This window comes from Plodia interpunctella, chromosome 15 (assembly GCF_027563975.2).
Source record: "Plodia interpunctella isolate USDA-ARS_2022_Savannah chromosome 15, ilPloInte3.2, whole genome shotgun sequence".
NCBI lineage: Eukaryota > Metazoa > Arthropoda > Insecta > Lepidoptera > Pyralidae > Plodia > Plodia interpunctella.
In genome coordinates this window covers 4,073,694-4,097,564 of record NC_071308.1, presented here as the reverse complement: position 1 = coordinate 4,097,564, position 23,871 = coordinate 4,073,694, and the positions used below count along the sequence as shown (strand labels likewise).

Sequence of the window (23,871 nt, the reverse complement as noted above, 5' to 3'; positions counted from 1 at the left end):
TCTAGAACTACAACCGATACCACCAGCAAGCAAGTTCAACCAACGCCACGCGACGGTCCACTCGCTCGGTGAGCAAACCTCGCCACGTCGAGGTGTTGCTCGTCGCAGACCAGTCCATGTCTGACTTCCACGAGAAAGAGCAGTTAGAAGGGTATCTCCTCACAATCATGAACATGGTAAGTTACCTATACGTAAACAAGGCAAATTCAGAATCAACACAGCAATTTTCTGCTATCAGTTAAAAATTGACTTTTTTTGCCATTCTATATTTTTTATGAAAATGTGTTTATTTTGTATAGTGACGGTTTGGATCTGAATATTCTTATACTGTACATGGAGTTACGAGTAGATATGATAAATTAAACTTATATCATTCAGTCCATCCATATTCGCAAGTAGATTTCCTTTCTGTACTTTAAAGGAGAATTAGTAATTAACGCAATACCTAGGATACATTTTATACATTTTTATTTTATTGATACACACACGTGTGTGTATCAATAAAATAAATGCAATTCTCAATTGATGAATTTCAGACCACCTTGAACTTTCGACTGGTTAAGAAGGTTAAAATAATCATCATTAAAAACTATTATATTTTTGTTGTTTAGGTATCCTCACTGTATATGGACTCGTCTATAGGCAACTACATAAAAGTAGTGGTCGTGAAAATAATTCTCATAGAAGAATCAGGCACAAAGCCATCTTTAGAGGTATCATCAGACGCGGACGACACCCTGCGCAACTTCTGTCGCTGGCAGCAGCATCTCAACCCGAACGATGATGAGAATCCCCACCACCACGACGTCGCCATCCTCATCACCAGGCAGGATATCTGCAGCCAGCATGACGCTCCTTGTAGGTACGAACTTGCTCCGTTATATTTATATTTATTATAATTGTTGCTTATTGAGCATGAGCATAGGTTATATATAACTTATACAATAGAATATAAGCGTCTTTGATAACTTTCAAAAAAGATCTAAAACACTACATAGTAGAATTTCCTATATATTGTTTATAGTTTGATTTTTTAAATAAACGTATGATGTAATCTGCAATTTTCCATACCTCCAAAGGCATCATTATCCTAGTACCTAATTAATAACTTTAGTTTGATTATCTCTGTCTCAGGCCTCTATGAACAATGTTTATCTTGTACCTTACTTCAGTCAATTTCAAATGAACATATTCTGATCAGTAATCCCAATTAGTAAGTCTAAGGAATGTTATTGAAACGAATAATACAAAGTGTATGAATAAGACATGCGGCATGAGAATGGTTCACGCCCGGTAACACAAACATGCGAAAATCGCAACTGCCACAATATTAACATTAACATTAATATTTTTCTAAACGTGTCTGCGGAGGCAAGGTCAATGGCATCAGCAGCCGAGTGTTAAGTAAACACTGGAGATGGGCTAAAATAGAACACTTTCGCATTTGATCGTTCACACCTGGGAGCAGGTGCGCCGCCCTAGTTTCTATGGCAATTGATTTTAACATGTGAATGTTTCTTGTCATTTGAATTAAACAATGTATGCTCGTACTTTAATCTTACATCACATACATAATAATGCAGCTTTGTTTGTAGCCTCAAAGAAAGGCGGAAATCTTCACTATACCAAGTCTAATGTTCGTTGAAAATAAGCTCCTCAATCGATTCTATGACATTATTTACAAGAAAATATTTAGATGCGTATATTATTAAGGTATAACCTCACTTTTACGATGACGTTTAGTAAAAGTTCCGCTCAAGTTTAATTACCTTTTTATAATATCGTAAAAGTTTTACGATTTTATTTATTGCGTTTTTTAAAGGTAGGTTGCGCTTTCCATTCGCATTGCACTTGCGTGACATGGCACATGTGATGTGGCCATGTTTAGTCTGTGGCAGGCTGGCCAAGGACCGTTTATTTTGCTGATAATCTGCAGAACACTTAACACTCACCAGGCGGCGCGGCGTCTGACCACGCAACACTAATGTAAATAAATAAGGCACCTCATAAGATCACACGTGGGCGTATGAGTTATCTCGCGTATCGACGAGATACTCTCGCGCGCAAAGGATTTGTGCATTTTCGATTTAGCACAAATCTGAGAAGATTATGACATTTCCATAATTACATTTTATATCCCACGAAAATGATATTTCTATGTAGAAAAATCGTTTTCCTGGTATGTAAATATGCAATCGAATACAAAAGCAATTTCAGGAATCTATAAAATTAGTTTGTAACTTGACGGACTTGTTACGTTACCATATAGTTATTACTATATGGTAACGTAACAAGTCCAAACACCATGATAAACTTTAGACATTTGATAATAAATAAATGATTAAAAACGGTGTACTTAGTACCATTCGGTTAAGTGAAATAAAGATTACGATTAAATTAATTAAAGTATGTATCAACAGCTATCCACAAAATTGTACTAAGTACATTGATTTGTTGGTTTATTACTTCTACAGTGAGTAGCAGTACAGTTACAACTAGTAGTAGTAAAATTAAAGTGACCACGTCATAAATTTCCATTTATGAGCTCCGTAATAGTTAAAACACCCGTTAGCATGTGCAAAAGTTTTCACTTGAACTTTTGGACACGTACAAAATACAAGAAATTTTTCAAAGCAATGTTTGAATATTCAATATTGCAAACATTCAATATTGTAAATTCAAAAAGATTACCAAATCAGCAATTGGAATTTACGTCATTGAAACTTTTTGCATATATTTGCGAATCGCTAACGGCAACACACTCCGCGGTCTCATCAAAAATGCCGCCATTAAGGCCAAGGATGGGCGCAATTGGGCGTTCATTATTTTAACAAAAAACTCTCGACTACATAGAGGCAGAGTTACATAAGTAATTTCAAGCGTGAATTTTTGGTCATCTCATACAATGTTGTACCTTTTGCGTAAGAAGCCCATTCATTTTTTTGTGGTACATCAAATTAATTAAATTAATAAATTAAACAAAAATCGGCATCGTTGAAACCCGTTTTCGCTGATTTATTTGAATCTGCCACTTCAGTCTACACTTTATCTTTTCAGTTCCAATTCCATAGCTTTAGCGCTCCATGTAGCGTAGAAACAACACAGGTTCTTTGCCTTCTTCCTAAAAAATATCTTGCTCTAGTTTTATTCAATATATTAGCGGCACCGCGGTGTCTAAATGGTGAATTTTCCATAGAATCTGGATGAATCATCGTACATTAATACACTTCGTTAAATCTTTCGTTGAATTGTCGGCGCGGGTGCAGTTACCGTAATATGTTAGTTTCAACAAAACATTACCGAGCCGCAACCGATAACCCGTGAAGAAGGCCAGACCTCCTACATCGCACTAATAGATACAACATTTTTTAAGTAATTTGTTTTATTTATCAACAGCTGCTAATAGAAATCTAGACTAGAAACTGATTTTGATCGATAAAGTGGAAATTATCAGCCGCTTCCACCGCTTGGCATAGTTTTCACTTCTGCCGTCAAAATGTTAATAACTTTTAGTAGTTCAATATTTTCTATTTGTGACTATATGCAGAATGAATCATTAATCAAAAAGAATTTTGTATAAATAACAATTCGATTATATTTTTCGCACTTATTGTCAAAAATGCGTTTGAAATAACCCGCTTATAGCGGTATAATATAATACATTTAACACTGGCATTTTTTACTACAAACCAAAGTTAGTTGAGGTATTTTAAAAATCAATTTACAAACAGAACACGTAAAACTAAAAACCAGTGCGTAATGAATGCAACGGGGAAGCTTGTGTTCGGTAAACGGTACAAACGAGTAGTCCAATGTTCCGAGAAGGCGGCAATCAAAAGACAATGAGCGGCTCGTAACGGTGTCGCGCCCCCGGCGGTCCCACTTGCATCCATGCATTATGCATCCGAAACCGTAAAAAATTGCACCCATCAATATTTATACAACCCAGGTGTTATTCAACTTTAAAAAAATGAAAAGCTACACACTTGTTAATTTCGTCAGATTAAAGAAATTACCTGTCACAAATGGCAGACGATTATCGTGGTAGCCGAAATCCTTTTTAATCATTCATCTTTTTAACACCCTGTTATTTTGCACAAGATAGATCGAAATTCACAATGGTAAGATTGGTAAAAAGCATTATAAAATAAATGAACCTCATTCACGAAATTCTACGAAACACGAATCTTTTCAGGCCATCTCATAATCGTCACAGCTAATTGCATTTAAATTAAAGCTTCCTTGCACATTGTCGAAAGAGAAAAGAGAGATGGTGGTGGCCTAATTTTGAAAAGAGGGTAGATTCCAGATAAGTTGATTCCGTTCGCGTTATCTTCTGATCGAGAATGTGCAGTTTCGTTCCGCGGTGGATGTACAGTACAAAGAGATCGTTAAAAATAATGAAGTTGAATTGATAGGCGAGCGAGTCGCCCGCGCCGCCGACGTCGTTGCGCACGCGTCGCCACGCCGTCTGCCGTGCAACATTATCACCTATCACTAATATTCAAATGTCACATATATATCACAAGACATATTCACTTCCACAATACTGATAAAATCAATCGATAAAATAATCAGAACGACTGTTCTGTTTGATTTATAGCACACATTTGTCATTGTATGCTTGATAAAATATAATATAATCTGCCAAAGTTAAATTGTTTCCAATTAATATAGAATCGACCGGCTCGACTTTAAAGATTTCTAAATTAAAATATAAATTATATCAAGCCTTACATATTCATTTAATTTCACCCATAACTCTTTTCTCGACTTATGAATAAATTAAAGTATGCGATATTATCGCCACGTCGAGATAATCTGTTGGAGTAAAATCGAGATGGAAATAAAAATGTTTATTATCGGTAACTTCCAATGGATAAATGTTTATGAAACGGCTTTTTGAATAATTAGATCGTTAATTCCACGTAAAACTCTGTAGAAGCAGCTAAAATGCGCTTCGCTCGTTGATACCGCTGTTGCTATAGGTACTTTATCTAGGTCCTTGAAAAAAAAAATTAAGTTAGTCAATACGGCATACTTATTAGATACCGTTTCTTATTCTTCTCTTTGTCAATATTAAAAAAAAATCGAAGAAGTATTTATCTTATTAAATACATCGTTCGCAAATACCTAGGATAAATAGGTATTTAAAAGTACACTCACACAACGTCAGCTCATGAAATGCATTTTATATTTGACGACCTCGGTGGCGCAGTGGTAAAGTTCTTGCCACTGAACCGAGAGGTCCCGGGTTCGATCCCCGGTCGGGTCATGATGGAAAATGATCTTTTTCTGATTGACCCGGGTCTTGGAGGTTTATCTATATATATGTATTTGTATTTATATATGTATTTGTTATAAAATATAGTATCGTTGAGTTAGTATCCCATAACACAAGTCTCAAACTTACTTCGGGGCTAGCTCAATCTGTGTATATAGATAAAAATCCAAGACCCGGGACAATCAGAAAAATATCATTTTCCATCATGACCCGACCGGGGATCGAACCCGGGACCTCACGGTTTAGTGGCAAGAACTTTACCACTGCGCCACCGAGGTCGTCATTTACCTATGACCTAAGTAGTTCATGCATTCTTTATCATTACTTGTCCAATTAACTCTCTTTAGTCGATTTGAATAACAGCGCCCTCTGGCGACGAGCCAGGCCGCGGCGGAAACCATAACAATAAAGCGACTTGTGTCAGTTCACTTTCCCGCCAAAACCGATTGATCTTCAGTGATTTATTGATATTAATATTACACGCATTTCGAAACTGTGTGTATTGTACAGTTCAGAGAATTGTTGACAATAGAATACAATGTTTAGAGTATAACATTTGTTTCTATTAGCATAAATATTTATTAATTTTTTTGATAAAAATGTAGGTTTATTGTAGGTATCTATAACTCAAAGGCTCATACTGGGTCCTTTATGTAAGTAAAAAATAAAAGTAAAAAATCCACGCAATATGTGATTTACGACTTCCCTAAAAGGCAAATATTAATGGAAATTTAATATCATTAAATCATAATTACCTTACGATTGCGCGTTGCGAATGAAAAAATAGTTTTCTCTTTAACGAACAGTGACGATTGACCTCTTAATGTATGCAAATTGACATTGACCAAAGCAATTTTGTGCATATATATTATATTTTGAACTGACTGGTTACAATGTGATCATCAACTTCAGCCTTCCGTGACCCACAGCTGGGTAGGCATTATTCCGTCTACGCCAACCATCTCTGTTCTGGGTCATCCTTATTCAGTCGTTGCCACCAATTTCCTTTACATCATCGACCCATTTAACTTCTCAAATTCTAAGATACAATTCTGTTATAATTTTACCACGTTCCTTCCAGTCAGTTCTATTTAGATGTTGTGACTCCGGAGACCACGGACTTTAGTTTGAGGTCGTATCACCAGGCTGCGATAACTCGGTCTTGTAATTTGACGACATACTCTATGGCTCGTTCCATAGTAATTAATTTAGGTTTAATTACTTTAACGCTTATTATAAATATATAAGGTTAATTTATTTTTACCATCGTATGCTACTATCATTTGAGTCTGTGCACCGCATACAAAAGACATCAACGCGTGACACAGACGCGCGATTATTTTTTTATCGAGAAATTATTTTTATTTATGTACCTCAGAAAATTTACAAACACATAAATCCCGTTTTTAACACTTTATCGACTCCCCATAAATCTCGCAGATAATAACAATTACGCGGAGGTCGCGACGCGATAGTCATATAAATATCGATATTTAGACGAGTCGTAAATCGCCTTTGTGTTCGGATATAATAAATACGAGGTTTAAAAATTGTAATATTCGCGCTGTACGAGTGTATATCATGCGAGTATATTGAATTTATTACAGGGAATTTATAGAGCTTTTCATCGGCTTCCGCGTGAGTCAGAGGCGCACTTATAAATAGAGGCCTATTCCCGTCGGCTAGCCGCTCGCTCTCGGTACGCTCAGCACGGCAGACGGGCATATTCATTACAAAATAAACATTGCAGTAGAGGTAGCCACCAGTCCCGATTTTACCGGGACAGTAATTTCCATGGAATTGTCCCACGTTCCGACCGCTTATTAATTTGTTCCGATTTTTATATGTAACATTTGGTGAAAAGTTCGGATAATTTACATCAAAAATTATATTGTACATCGTTAGAGACATATGGTAAAATTCACGCGCGTTTATCTCATCTAGGAGCGCCGAAGGCGTCTTACGCCAATATTTACTATTTTTAATTCCCACAAGTGGGCAACCCTGTCACTTGACAAAACATATTTTCAACTCATTGTTCTTAAACATGCCGCATTTTTGTTGTTAGTTTTCGTAAAATATTTAAGTATGCTCCAGCACGCGTGCCACGTGTCGACAAGAGATAAGGCGATAAGCTCCTCTGTGCCCTCGTTATTTGATTCTAATAGCCTATTTCTAGCATCCCACTTGAACACGCCAATATTAGTGATAATTTTTATGTCTCAGGTCTGGTTTTGCCCGTGTTGGACACAAGTTTCTAATTTTGTACAAAAGTTTATATATCCAAATCGTAGATAAATGTAATAAGTAATTAATTGCTTCTATTATTTTGCGTATGAATGGCTTGCGTATGAATCACTTATTTTATTACTTTAATAAAATTTAAATGTGAAAAACTAATTAATGTTAAACTTTTTGTGAGGAAAGAAATTGTGACAGGAAGTGGGGAAGTCATTTTCATTCATCTATTTTTTAAATCCTTACTACTATTATAAATGCAAAAGTCTTTCTTTCTGTCTATCACAATTTCACGCCTAAACCGATGCGCCGATTTATTGTTAATAATTCGAAGTCAAACATGAGCTACCGCAAGCAGAGCTGCGGTATCCTGGGAAATCAATTACTAATCTTGACTTAAATACAAGCTATTTTTATAAGCACATGTGAATCAAACTGGCCGAAGTGAAAAACATGATTTTAAAAAGTTTATCTATATGTATCTGTACTTATCTGTATTGTTAAAACAAAAGTTATGTCTACTGAGGTTTAATAACTCCGCAGAAAACACGCACAGCATAATATATAAGTATATTAAATGCAATCACGGAATAATTAGTGCGCCTACGCATTATTTCAACGGCTAGCGTAGCGTGCACCAATTTCTACCGTCGTCGTCACGCGGAAAACATATGATATATATTTAATTGTGGTCATAAAATACACAAATATAAATATATATATAGAATAGTCTACATTAAAGAGTAGGTACATAAAAATAACACTATACTTACATAATAAGTACAATAAAAATAAACTGCAAAGTTTGCAGTTGTAAGAACAAAAAGGTAAATAATTCGAGTCTGTCAGTGACTGCCCACTATCACCCCAGGGCCAAACACCGATTTTCAGTTATGCTGTAGAAAATTGTAAAATACATATCCAAGATTATTAATTTCTAATATTATAAAATGCAAACTGCACGAGCGACATCATGATTAAGGGTTCGACGTAACATTTAAATCAACGTCACAATTTACCTTGCTACGGTAGATTTATCTTAATTAAATAAATTGCAGATCGTTTTTCCTCTAGATGGAAAATGAATAAAATAACAAATTTTCCTGTTTATTAGTTAAGTACTTCTTCAACATTCTTAACAATATACAGGCATTCTTGCATATGCATAGATACAGTACTAAAGACATACCTCTAAAGTATAATGGGCAACAAACCAAGTCTCTATTGATTTGATTCCCTGGATGGTCAAATATGTATATATTTAATAATTTTCAATTATATCCATCTGAATATTATTTTTATTAATAATAAAGTATATATATATATATTTTTAACCATGAGCTGACGAAGCAAATAAAGAGTGCGTCATGATCTCATGATAAATAGTTTCTTTAGAGATAATTTTATTTATAAATTATTTACCCATTTAACAAATTAATCTTGCTATGAATCCAATCAAAGTGTTCATTAATCATGTATTGGTGGTATATTTAGAAAATAAATTGCCAACGATATTTTCTGGCAAATAATAGTATACACACATAATCCAGTATAACGTCCTACATTATTGTGGCCATTCACACATTAGGGTCAATTGCTCCCTGTATAGGAAAGGCATAAATGAAGCTACTGACCCGAAACCGTAAGTTTTACGAGTAGTTATAGAAAAATCCTTAATCGCTGTTCATCTCTATTCGTGCGTTTTTCTCAAGAACACATTGCTTTTAATCTAGCATTTACGTGAAATGTTTTTGTCTATAGGTAGAGCATCCACCATTTCGCGTGAAATTCTTGACGCACTTAACGTCACGGAAAAGCTATCGTGCCAATAGCATCGCAATTAAAATTAGGTTTAATATATTATTAATTTAATTACTTCTATTCTTCCTAGCACCCTGGGCGTGGCTCACGTGGCTGGCATGTGCAAGCCCGACAGAAGCTGCTCCGTCAACGAAGACAACGGCATTATGTTGGCTCACACCATCACGCACGAGTTAGGACACAAGTGAGTACCCTTTATTTATATTATATTTTTTATCAATAATGTTGCTATTCAGGTAAAATCTCGCCTGTGTATACAGTATTAGAAAATAAAAGTTTTATATAATAAATTTTGCTGTATAAACCGTTTACGCTCGTCCTGAAGAATTCAAATTTTACATCTGGCTCCAGTTCCGATGACAACGATGTATAGCATGATCTGATGAGGGTTTGCTTACGCCAATTTTTTTCGCAATTTCTAATCGATTATAGGTTTTTTGTTTGTCATAAACACTAGGGTAAAGCTGCGGATAATAGTTACAGAGTTTATAGTACTATATTAAAGTGCCATACTATATACAGGTCCAGTGCTGTAAAGTATGTGATATTTTAAAAAAGTCATTCATCTTTTATTTTAAAAAAAGTAGGAGAAGAAGAAATATAGCATTCCGTTGGATAACATTTGGATTACGATATAAATATTTAGATTTATTCTAGATACTTAAACATATAATCGTATAGAATAGTTCTTTCGAAATACGAGTTAAAATCTTTTCCAGACTCTCGTAGTTTGTTAAACAAACGATTCTAAAATTACCGAAGTACATATTGTTGTGCTCTATGGTAATTTCGGATCGGATTAGGCAACCACTGGCCACGCACATTTCATAAGTGGACGTCTCCGAAATAGACGGGTGTCCTTCATAATTTGCAATAGATATCATCTACTGAACGTTTTACTACGCTATAAATAATTTAATGTAGGTACGATTAGATAACAGATATTTAGACCATAAGCAAGATTTATGATCAAGGAGTGTGCACGGCCATATATTCATTTGCAATGTAAATGTTTACTATAATTATGTATATATTCTAATAATATAGTCAACGAATGCAAAAGTTTACGCACCGTGCTTTAAGTAAATTTTCCTAGTCTTCGATCGTATCCTAATAATATATTATACAGTTGACCAGATTTGTTAAATCTAATTCCAACTTTTACTTATATTGTTTTGTAATCATGAACGTATAAAAAATCCTTTTTTTACGGCCATGTTTGTAATTTTGTAAAAGTTCAATCAGACTAAAGATTGGTTTAAAATTTGTACTATTAGTACAAATTTGAATTAAACGTATCTTTAATAAAGAAAATAGAAGAAATGTGGTTTTCAAGCCTCGCGACTCTTGACTCTGTCTATGCCGTAACGTAAGGTATAAACACATGGTACTGTATCGGTGTACAGGATTCTCTGGATTAATTTACTCGAATTACTAAAGCTCCTAAACTAAGCTACTGGCATGATCTACATGGTTATATGTATATACTACATGATTAGTCGCAGTAATTTCCATACTTATACCCTATGATAGTCGTATAGGTATCGAAATTCAAATATTCCACGAGTATTGCAAACGTACGAAACGCATTGCAAAAATCCATGATTTATGATTGTCCTCATGTTTACTTGTTTGTGTAATTTACATATAAATGTTTCCCGCTCTATTAGTTATCGTCTTAATCTTAAAACTACCTAATAAGCAGAATATTTTTCAATCAGAAATAAGCAGGTAACTACCATAATAATTTATCGTACATACGTAATGTTTAAATGAACTTAAAGGATATTTATTCAAATTAGTATCTTATTTTTAAAGCGACAAATCACGCTTATAATATGACAAAATTAACAACAAACAAATATTGTAGAAAACGTAATTTTATCAAATACTTACAAAAAACAAATAATGATAACACATGTGGTAAACAAACGTGACATTATTTTACGGCGGAAAACAAATTCACTGATACTTCTCTATTTAAGTTCAACCATAAAAGGCATTGTTAATATACAGTAATATAATATAATGAATAATCTCTTGTCTAAGCGTTTCCCCGGTTCTCTTCCTCCGTCTTCGGTAATATAAACAATTTTTTCGCAACCATTGAGTTGGCAACTGGCGCAGGCGCGTGCGATCGGTTCCTTACAAATAGGTTATGAAAATATTGCAACACATCATCATTAGTCTGTCATCTTTGAGCTGGTCAAAGTTTATGCCGTTCGTTACAGTTGGTTCTCGTTCTTATAACATGGCAATCTATTTTGGGATAAAGCATAATGTTTATACAAGAAAAATATATCTTTCTTTTTTTATTTTCATTTCATCTTCCTCTCTCAATACAAGCAATAAGAGATTCCTTCAAAAATACAAATAGATCACTACTAAAATTCAGGTTTCTAGGTTTACCCAAAACGTTACAGGGGAAACGGTCCTGAATTCCTTCGAAAAAAGGTATAGCTGGGCCTCGTGTTGCTTGACTGGCGAATTTAATTCAAACAAACCAAACGACCGATCGATCGAAACAAATTCTTTAAACATACATGTATATAGGTACATTTTTCCTCACCCATAACTAATAAAAATCAATTCACGGCGAACTTAGACCTCGCCCATCATTTTTCCATAAATAAACGTAGGTACAACTTTTAGCAGTACCTTAATAATGATCTCTATTAGCATAACGCAAAGATTAGAGCTTTGATAATAAACGAAAGATCACATGTAACATAAAATGTGAATCAGACTTTGCTAACGGTTGGACGGCGGTAAACACGTACCTAAGCGGTGTTTATTAATCTATCGTATTTGTAGTATTATGAAAATAACTGGTTGGTAGTTTTATTTCGCTGGCTGGTTGCTAACGTTACTGAGTCAGAGGTGTTTCTACGCCTAGGCCGCCGCAAGGACGCTTGCATTCAAGACAAAATTTATTAGTGTAAAACGCAAGCTAATATTTTGATGTTTGCCGCAAACTTATTAATGACTTTACATTTCACGGTACATCACTTTAGTACCGGTGTTAACTGCCCGTCCGTCAAGACGTTTAAAATAAATGGAAATAATTATGCAAATTTAAATACTTAACAGAAATTACTTTTTTACGATGCCGTTTATATGTAACCTAAATAAGCTGTCCCACTGCCATAGAACCCGATGATTGCTGCATTAGGATTTGATTTAGAGGTTAGCTTTGATGAAACAAACAGAAATAAACCGAGGCGATTAATAGTACTAAAAGCGTTTCATAAGAAAATTTGTACATATAATTAACCTCCTGGGCTTTAAAATCAGGACCTACAACAATGGTTAAAATGACATCGTGTCAATGTATTTTGTAGGTGAAAAAAACTTATTAAGGAAAAAACTAATTAAACCGATAACAGAAATATCACGAGCCAAAATGCCAAAACCCTCATAAAAATATCATCATACATAACAGATAACACAATAACACAATGAGACTCATAATGCACCATTACGACATTAGACGTCACCCACAATCGTAACTCAAACACAGGTTATGTAAGTGCAAACAGGCCAGGCATTGACCTTCCGCCCCTAAGACATGAATGCATCATTCGCTGTACAATGCACTCGTCTGACGCCGCACTAATGTTAGCCCACACAAGTCCATTATTTTTTCATGTCAGAACATAATGAATGGCTTATCTAGAGCAACTATTTGTGTAGAAGACGCGCGTTGTTGTGATGTCACAACAACGCGCGTCTTCTAAAGACATGAACACTAATTAGTTATGCCACGCCCAACAACGTGTACCTAATTGATAAAAAAGTTTATAGTAGAAATTGGCGATGTATTGAGTGAGACGTAGGTACGTACCAGACGCATGTATTTAGGAAATTTGCAATTCGACAAATAATGATCCAATACCTAGATAGATATTGATTAAGCGCACTCTATGACACATTTAGGGCACTCACAGAGATATTCTCCGCTGCGACTGTTGAACAGAACATTGTTCAAAAACATAAAAAGGGGAGTGGCCAAACCTTTTTTATCGTTGTGAAACACGATCGGCCACGCCCCTTTTTATGTTTTTGAACTATGTTCTGTCCAAAATATAAAAAGGGGCGAAATATTAAAAAAAAACTTGCAAAAAAGAACCTTAAATCCAAAAATCTAACTTCAGAGATATTTTAAAGGTACTTATTGCTATGATTTCAAAATTTACAACTTCGTTCCACAGCATGCAATCTCTGGCAAACACAAAGGCGAAAGTGAAACTTATGTTTGATTCAATGGCCTATAATTAGCAGGCAGCTATTAGTTTCCGCGATGGGTGAAATTTTAAAAATAAGCTTTAAGTATATTACATTCAAGTGTAGCTAAAGAAATCGCAAAAATAGATCGTAAAAGTGTGACTATAAACTCAAAGCGGAAAGTCCACATTCAAGTGTGAAATTAATGGAGACCTTTGCCTTCCAATAAAATAAATTTAATAAATATTTTAATAGTTATTTCCCAGATTGGCTCCTTCTCTTTATTATTGGTACTAAAATTAAATTTATATACGTGGCGGGAATGTGGATGCGGAAAACATAGATTTTAAATGTTTTGTTTTTGCTTAACTACCCACGTGAAATACTGAGACATTACATTTTGATTTAAAGTTTCAAATTTCAAAATTACTTAAATCCAGATTATTACTAACAGTCTCCGTAGGTGGTCTATTTACATGATGCCAAGTACTCAAATACCTAACCTATCAAGTTACAGTCGATAAATCAATAATTTATTATATTTTATCGGATTGTCTGCCTAATAAAGGCGTTACGAGAAAATAAATCTTTTTTTCTTCAGTCATAAAAACGGTAATTAAATTACAAACAAAGTAACAAATAAGTAGCTGTCTGTAAGATTACGGAATGATTTATTGAATGCAGATAATGTATGCAGTTAGCCGAGGCAATTAGCCATAGTTACCTAAGTAGTTTACACTGAGACGAAGGCGAAAATGTAGGTGTTCCTTTTTATCACAATTAAATTAGAGGTTTTTGAGCTACGACTAATCAAGATCAAACAGCACCCATTTAGTTTCTAAAATTTTAATAACGAATACAGAAACCGGAAGTTTATTAATTTTCTATACACGCATTAGGATATAGTTAGGTACAGCTTAGTAGGTGTTACTAAAAGCCATATACCTATCTCCACAATGAATGAAGCCTTTTTTCGTCCGTACCTACTATTATATACATATACTTTATACACTTTAGAAAGAGCCTTGTCATAATTTCTAATGTTTCTATTGTTCTAGCTTTGGGCTGTACCACGACACAGAGAAGATCGGTTGCCATCGCCGGGAAGGCACCACACTACACATCATGACACCCATCTTCGAGGCAGACACCCGCCAGGTCGCGTGGTCGCGTTGCAGCAAACGGGACGTCACCAATTTTCTAGAGTTAGTGAGCATTTCATTTGCCATTTAAGACATCGGGACACGGGAAATTTAGATTATTCTAGAACACAAAATAGGAAAAAACGAAATTAATAAAAGTACTTTGTAATATGTTATTCACTGCAATATAAGTATTTAGATTTCATTTCTTATTCAAAACATCGTCATCCATGCATATTTTGTTAAGCCAAAGTTTTTTCTTAAAGTTTATACTCATAGATATCGTACTTGGTAATATTACGTAGAAAGTAGTTTAACTACTTATTATTACCACTACCATATTTACCTATCACTAAAATTAAAAGAGTATTTTCACAAATAAAATAAAAATGAAAGTTTGGGCCGTAAATTTACAAATCCTCGCCTGACTTCATGTCTTATAGAAAGTTCGCAACCTCTCTCTAACAAGATTCTAAAGTAAAATTGCAAAATGCTTTTAACTCTTACTGGTTGCCTAATACGAGTATACGAATGCCATTACAATAATACGCTTTATCGCAAAGATCGCGTGGAGATGCCCTGGGGCAGCGATCACGTGCGTTTATTATCTTTACAACCACGGGTTATTTGGTTTTTGCAACTAGGTAATACGCTAACCATACCTTTTTAGAAAGTTACAACGCACCAACACGACTCACCTCATCTTATCGATAAACATTAATGATCGCTTCACCATAAACCTAAGTAGGTAAATAGAAACTCTAACACAAATACTTGGATTGCCTACTTTTAAAATCCCACCCACCGGATGTCTTTATCAAGGTCTCGCATTATTATTTAGATTGTGCCACTGCTTGTCAATATTTATTATATTCGACCCAAAATTACGATTATCTTATTTGTCACCACCAATCAATTACCATAAACCATCGCTTTATACGATATCTAATGGAATGTTGTGATTATAATGCGTATTTTAATTTTGTAAAGATAAAACTTAATTAAGTTTAATTAGCCATCAGTATTCATATTGTGTTGAAATTTGATGTAGCAAATTATTGGTTAGTAAATGATATAACAGGGATGTCTGCTTCGTCGCCATATATTATCGCCACATCACATGTCCACATGTAGTTTCATTTTTATTTTCCAGTGCGGGTTTAGGAGAGTGTTTGAGTGACAAGCCGTCACAAGAAGAGTATTATCAGTACCCGGCGGACCCAGCTGGTAAGCACAATTATTTGGCCTTTTGACAATAGCCAATAACCCTCAATAGAGGGGATCATTAAACTTTACTGTCAACAAGGAATTTATCATTCACACCATCACACCATCAAATAAAACCGTTAAATGAACATGAGCCATCTACATTTTTAAAACGTACATTTCGATTCGAAAGATTAATTTCAATCAATTAAATTGTTCAATAAATCGTAACAAACTCCTGCTAAAAAACGCTGTTTTCTCAAACAGCAGTAACGTAATAGCGATATATTTTCCCAGGGGTGATATTTGACGCAGCAACGCAATGTCTCCTGCAGTTCGGATCCGAAGCGGTAGTTTGCGCCAAGCCTGAGGAATTGTGCGAGCATCTATGGTGTTTCGTCAACGATTCTTGTAAAACTATGCTACGGCCAGCTGCTCCTGGAACTACGTGTGGACCAAATATGGTAAGTAAACTAAACATATATGTATTTGTACTTACACATATGTTCTTTGGGCGGGAATGAGAGGCAGAAAATAATATTCTATTATTATTAATATTCTATTAATATATCATAAGCAAGATTTTGATTGTAAGTAATAATGATGATGGTGATTTCGAAGCAATTAGTAGGTATCTGGTAGGTATTAAACACATTTAAATGCACCTACATGTCAACCATGTACATGTAAAGAGAAACCGCTTTAAAAACCCCTTAGCAAAGTACATAGAACTGCATGAAATTATATTGGAACCAACTTAAATTGGTTTGTCTTTTCAGTGGTGTCAAAACCAAACATGCGTTCCTCGCACCCCGTCTCCCGCGCCCCGCGATGGTGGGTGGGGTGAGTGGAGTGAATGGAGCGAATGTTCGAGAACTTGCGGCGCGGGCGTCTCTACGCAGTCCCGGCAGTGTAACAACCCTGAGCCAATCAACAATGGCGCTTACTGCATTGGTGATAGGAGCCGGTAAGTAGAGTTTATTGAAATAAAATAATTATATTCAACAAGATATGGTTGGTAATATGACGGACACCTTGTGACAACTATACTCAAGTAGTATTGAAAATAACAACGGTGTTAATAATAATATTTATCATTCAACTCCTAAATTATTCTTCTTCTAAGGATACGGATCTTTTTCTGCGCCTACTATGTATTTAAATGATTTACTTGACGTAAAATAATTTTACAGGTATAGAATATGCAACACAGACCCATGCCCCATCAACGAGCCTTCATTCCGTGAATATCAATGCTCCAAATACAACAACCTCACTTACAAAAACGTCACCGTCGCAGAGTGGATACCTTACTTCGATCAAGGTAAGTTAATTTTCCATCTACTGCTCCTTTTCTATTACTGTCTGTAAGTTTATATCATAACTAAATATATTCTCGTTTTCGCAGATAAGCCATGTGAGCTGAAATGCGTTTCGCGTGAGGAGAACGATTTATTCGACGACCCAATGTCAGAGGGATTTGCAGCAGATGGCACGCCCTGCCGACAAAACCCCGGAGCTAGAGATATGTGCATTTCTGGTAAGGATTCATAATGCACATAGTATCAGATATTATATCGTGTTTTTCTACAATAATTTTGCGGGCTAAACTGGAATGACAATTTGCAATTTTCCTGCAACTGCGTGTAAATCATTCTAGGGGTTTAACCACATGTTTGATATCATAGCATTCTACGCAGTACGCAGTATTTGCCATAATTACGTTTGTCTTCAGGCGTCTGCTACAAAGTGGGTTGCGACTGGAAGGTGGACTCTGACCTTGAGGACGACGTGTGCGGGGTGTGCGGGGGGAACGGCACCAAGTGCAAGACTGTGCAGGGCATCTACAACAAGGGCACCACCAGGCACGCCGGCCTCAGCGAAGTAAGTTAACTTTATAGGTTTGAGCGTCACCGTCACATTTTTATTTAATTCAGTTAAGAATAAATAAATATAATAAGACTAAATATTTTTCTCATCTTTACTTCAATTTCCCGTTTCCCGCTACGTGTCTCGTCCCGCAACTGGTCCAATCCCGCTTCCTGTAATGTAGGTATCCCGTTCCATTTCCTACATATTGTAACATCACGTTTTCACAATATGTCCCGCCCCGTTTTCCACTACATGCTTCACCCATTTTCCACTAGGTACCTACGTGTCTCCGTCCCACCGACGTGTTACGTCCCGTTTTTTATTAACCACAAATGTAAATCAAACATTTCATGGTCTCTATTCAAAAATAATAAAATTTAGTACAAATTCATCATTTCCCTGGAGATGCACTTTCCAAAATTTAGATAATGTATTATTATATTTTACATATTTTGTATGTGTTTTTTTATTAAGTAAAAAAATTCATACAAAATATGTAATGTACTTTCATTCGTGTCGGCATCTGGTATATTTCATCAGATTTATTTCAATTTTCATAGTGCCGACACAATGAATGAACATTGCGTAGTTTGTATGAGATCTATTATTTACCACAATGAAAAACCAGCAATGTATGTAGGCGGCAATATGCTTTTTTGAATACACAACCGTGGCAACTTAGTTTAGCATAGCGCCATCTAGGATTATTTTGAGGTAACCCATTTATACCCGTTTATTTGATGGCATAACGCCATCTAGGGTTATTTCGTGTAAACACAACCGACTTCTAACTTCCTTTTTATCTCTATAGGGATGGAATTATCAAAGTTCTATGACAACATTATTCTTTTTGACTAACCACAAACGTAAATCTAAAATTTTATGTGTCTCACTTCAATAATAAGGAAGTTTCATACAAACTTACACTCCTTATTTATCCCCTTTAGGGATAGAATTTTGGGATAAGTAGCCTATATTCTAATCCAGACCACATTCTATCTCTGTGCCGAATTTCATTCGGATCCGTTCAGTAAATTTTGTGCAATGCGCGTACAAACATACAGACCGACAGACAGACAAAAATTCTAAAAAAATGTTTGGCTTCTAGTGATCCTAAATAGTCCTCTCCAATTTTTTTTTATAAATATCTCCTATGTACAGACATAGTCCTGTTACAGTTTTATTACAAGTATAGATGATAGATAGCCATATGCATAAAAAAGTGCCTTAATTCAATGAGTCATGGCAGCATTTTCTTCTATTCGACATTTTTGCTTATAGGTAGCAGTAATACCAGCAGGATCAAGAAATGTGAAAATCGAAGAAAAAGTTAGCCCCGGGAATTATATTTCGATTGGCAGTGCGACTTCAAGAAAGCTGTATTTGACGGGAGCAAGGTACATAACATGTCGTTTTACTATCTGTAACTACTCTATTTCATACCATGGATTTTGCAACTATTATCTTAGAAGTATAGTTGTTTTGTTAGAAGTTAATTTGTGTTTTTCCAGAAATGCCACGCTGACTGAACATTTTGTGGCCGGATCACAAGCTATCTACGAACGAGACCGTGATTGGGAGAAAGTACGAATACAAGGGCCTATTAGAGAAGACATCAAAGTTTATGTAAGTTTTATTTCAATTAGCAAATCAGTAAGCGGCTTAAACTAGCAAGTAAATATGAAGTATGAAGATAAATAAATAATGAACGGGAACGTGATTGGATGAGAGTATAAGTCAAGTTACGAAAAATACAAATTAAAAGTAAGCAAAAAAATTATTATTACTAATGACAAGTTATTAACAAACTTGTACTTACAGCAAAGAATCTGCCGCGGCAAGCACCGCAACCCTGGCGTGACGTATCAGTACACTGTGGACCGACAGCGGCAGTATCTGTACCGAGTCACCGACTGGTCGCCATGCAACGTCTCGTGCGGCGTCGGGTACATGAGCAGGCACTTCGAGTGCGTAGACCAGGACAGCCGTGAGTCTCACTTTTCATGCTTTCCTTACTTCTTTGACAATCGAAAAATAAATTAGTTCACTCATAAATCACACATTTTTTTGCAACATTAGAAAAAATTAAAAGCTACTTACTCATTGTAGACATTTTTTGCTAGATCCCACTGAAATGTCGAAGTGCTACCACATGGAACCGCCGCGGAACGAGGCCCTGATGCAGCAGTGCAGACGACCAGAGTGTCCCTCTTCGCAACCTCAGAGCCCTGAAGCACCACCCTCCGCTTTAAACACCGCACCCTCCTACGTTTCCCATGCCTATTACACCCATGTCCCACCTCATCCGAGTCAATACGCCCGGCGAGTAGCGATGCAGTCGTATTCCCCACCGGCCCGCACGCAAAGTCCGCAAGCATTCCATTCCCATCAACTGCGAGGCCGGCCCCATCCGAAAGACCATTCCAGAAGCGACCACCCGTCGCGATCACGGTACGACTGGCTCGTGTATTCGTGGAAACCCTGCCCGAAACCTTGTCATATGCCTGTAAGTATTGCATAAAACATATTCGACATATTTTTATTTAAAAGCCGTTACAATTGGATGTTATTTAAATTTATGATAAAATTATTGATGTCTGATTTACGTTGTATTTTTTGCTAGTACTGCGCAATCAAAAACTTTGTAGAATATTTGATTAGTTTGTATCTTGTTTGTTTGCTTGCTCGCACGAAAAAGTTGATACAACGTGTTCAAAACTCATACGCGAGATACTGTTTTTCCATCCCACGTAGAGCACACATAACAGTACCTAATAACTTAATATGGAATCCCGTCGTACGCTTCATTTAGCAGTACTGTTATTTGGCATTGTCAAAAAACAAATCCCATCATATTTGTTCCAAAAATTACAGTTCACACAACGAGCACCACTATAGATTTATATGTGGGATATGCCTTATGGTATATTCCACACATTAATCTGCGGCTTTCCGACGTAGTTTTAGATACACTGCGACAAAATGTTAGAACAACATCCCACCCCCTATAAGAAGCTTAGGAAATATTAAAACCTTCAAAAATAAAATTAAATAGCATATCCAAAAGTCTTAATAACGCAGCCTTAACACTGATAAATTAGTACATACATATATATAAATAACTACACTGATATATAGGTACATTACATACATTTATAACTGCATAAATACTTACTGTAAGTCTAAGTTTTAGTATTAAGTATTTTTATTTTAAACTTTTATTTTTGTTTTATTTATGGCATCTGCGAAGACCAGCGCTGTGGCTCACACCACGGCATATGCTGAGCGGAGACCGTTTTTTCTCAAGCATTAAATTTGTTTTTATTTATACTGTGCTGTATGTACTAATATGTTTGAGAAAATAAACGTTTTTTATTTCTATCTATAGGTACTGCACATGAGTATAATGTGACTTTTTACAAATATTCACATGCAATTCATTTCCAGGGCGATGATGTAATAAAACAGCGCGCCGTGTACTGCGTTGACAAAGTGGCTAACAGCGTAGTGAACGAATCGTATTGCGACCAGACCTCGAGACCCCGCAGCACCACAAAATGTCGAAATATTCCCCCTTGCTAAATACGAAGCAAAACTTAAACTTTCCTGGAATTGAATAATACTTCCGACTAACGGAAACAAATGAGAAACGCGAGGTCGTATTTTGAAAACAATGAAAAGTCGAGAGAATAACGACCAACGTTGAAATCATTGTAAATATTGATTGAATGTTAGAGCGATATTTTTATTTTCAGAAGTAATAAAGGAAGTAAATAGGAGACCAATTCGAACCTCTGAAGTTAGCCCAGGGAGCGTCACACATAAGTCAATTTGTCTCTATATTGCATTTTGATATTAGAATGCACTTTTATTTTTATAAACGGGATTCGAGCTTAGGTAAAAAAGCAGTTGGTAATTATTAATTTTGATTTGTAAATAATATTGAATACTATGGCGCATTCACAACATTATATTGAGACAAATTTTACTAATAAAATACTATATAAAATAAATAATCCTAAAGCTAACTTCAGCGATCTGAAAGGTTGACGTGTAGTTACTTACATAAAACATGTAATAAATAGATCAACTACACTTATTAACGTGCTATATATTGTTTATTCCGAAAGGTGAAGCGTGAGTCTATGGAATTCAGTGGTTTGTGTTTGTTACGTTTGTAAGATATATCCCAACGAATAGACATAATTTAGTATGTCTAAGTAAGTACTCTCACTGAAGCGTCTTATTTACTCGAATAGAACTTATTTGCGACGAACGCAAATCTTTGCTTACCACATACTGCCATATTAAAATTAAGTTAATTTTAGTAACTAAGTCTTCGCTTAGCAATAACCGCTATTACTTAAATACGTAATATTTTATTACATTGTATAACGTCAGTATTAAAATGATGTATGTATTTTTCTTTTTACATTTTAATATGGAAGTTTTAATGTAGATTATATAAAAAAAATTGGACCAAAAATATATTAGAATTCAATTTACAATGCCATACTAATGGATATCTCCTTACTGCCAATATATTTGTATGATACGTGTAAGTTTTAAGCTTATTATAACCTAACTAATTGGAATTCATATTATTTCTGTGACAGAACTTATAATTTCAATAAGGTTTAGGTACTTGCACAATATGTTCATAGCTGCAAAGAAATGCCTAGTCAAAATCTTTATGGATGACCAGATAATTGAGATGGTAGTATCATGATGTAGTATAATCTAATTTTATTTTGGGCCGCGTATAAAAAGCTAGGTGAATATTATTTATTAAGCTGCAAACTAGTCTTACTTGTAGCACCAGCTGCGGTATAACGGTGATAAGTGATAATTACAGCCATCGTACTTTGCACTTGTGCTTTTAATGTTTTATTATTTTATTTTATTTTGTGTCTACTTTTATGGCATTCGCGGAAGACCAGCGTCGTGGCTCACACCATGACATCATGCTGAGCCATTTTAGTAAAATATTTTTATATCTACTATTACACGTCCAGAGTTATCATATTTGTTTTTGTGCTAAATAAACGTTTTTTCTTTCTTAGGTGTGTTCGATTTTAGTGAATTTATTGTGTACATGATACCTATACCAAGAGAACATTGCACTAGTGATAAAATATCTAATTGTCCGACTTGTCAACTTATTATAGGATTTATTAAAGTTAAGGGACAATAAGATTATATTTAAACGCATAATTTAAATATTCTATGTATATTATTTAGATATAATTTAGATAATGTAAAATGAAAAGGAGAACATGTCCAATGTTAAAAGCTAATTAGGAGGGGGTTAGCGATTTTTTTTGTTTAGTTATTTAATTTGAAAGCTAATTAGAGGGGGTTAGCGATTTCTTTTTATGTCTAGTTATTTAATTTGATCAAAATGTGTAAAGTACACAATGCCCCTAATCGTACTTATTGTTTTATTGAACAACAAAAACACTCGCCCTCTTATTTGGTCATCAAACATTTTTTTAAGATCTGCCTATTCATAATAAATAATAATTGATACACAATTTTAATTTAAAAATAGCTTTAAGTGTATAAAATATTAACTCTCAGTGAAAAAATGTTTCAAGACTTGTTACATTATTTGTAAAAAGTCACATATTATTGCGAATGTAATGTGTACATTATAAATATCACATTGATGTTTTAATTTTAATTGTGTATGTAATTATGTATTGAAATTAAAACGTACATTGTTTTTTCTGATTTTCATTTATTTTCTATTTGTGACACTTTGATTTTTAAAACTTTTTAATTTTTTTTAACCATTCAATGCGAGGCTAATAAAATTTATAAATATTCAGCTCAATCGCATCTTTTATCAATCCACATATTCATCTAAATTTTTAACATTACAATTTCTTTAATGTCACTTAACTAACAGTTCATGCATGAAAGGAATGTTAGGCCAGACAAGATTGTTGTACAACTTAAGCTTTTCATTTTCTCTTAAATTCTAACAATCATTTAACATAATTTAAATCATTCAAAGGAATATAAATATTTGAGTATCTTGGAAGCATAATTTGTATTGATATACTTAAATAAAAAATACTA

General features: G+C 34.9%; 1 protein-coding gene across 2 annotated transcripts in view; it reads left to right on the top strand.

Moving 5' to 3' along the window:
- Positions 1-23,513, top strand: part of LOC128676004 (A disintegrin and metalloproteinase with thrombospondin motifs 7-like) — a 69,053-nt gene extending 45,540 nt beyond the window's left edge. For both annotated transcript variants that reach the window (XM_053755886.1, XM_053755887.1), the window contains exons 6-20: positions 6-176; positions 612-862; positions 9,414-9,527; positions 14,626-14,772; positions 15,863-15,936; positions 16,213-16,379; positions 16,695-16,882; positions 17,109-17,239; positions 17,324-17,455; positions 17,651-17,799; positions 19,069-19,184; positions 19,299-19,413; positions 19,609-19,774; positions 19,911-20,293; positions 21,235-23,513. In XM_053755886.1, coding sequence (XP_053611861.1) covers positions 6-176; positions 612-862; positions 9,414-9,527; positions 14,626-14,772; positions 15,863-15,936; positions 16,213-16,379; positions 16,695-16,882; positions 17,109-17,239; positions 17,324-17,455; positions 17,651-17,799; positions 19,069-19,184; positions 19,299-19,413; positions 19,609-19,774; positions 19,911-20,293; positions 21,235-21,369 — 2,439 coding nt within the window. In that variant the 3' untranslated portion in view covers positions 21,370-23,513. The remainder of the gene's footprint in view (positions 1-5; positions 177-611; positions 863-9,413; positions 9,528-14,625; positions 14,773-15,862; positions 15,937-16,212; positions 16,380-16,694; positions 16,883-17,108; positions 17,240-17,323; positions 17,456-17,650; positions 17,800-19,068; positions 19,185-19,298; positions 19,414-19,608; positions 19,775-19,910; positions 20,294-21,234) is intronic.
- Positions 23,514-23,871: the final 358 nt, after the last annotated feature.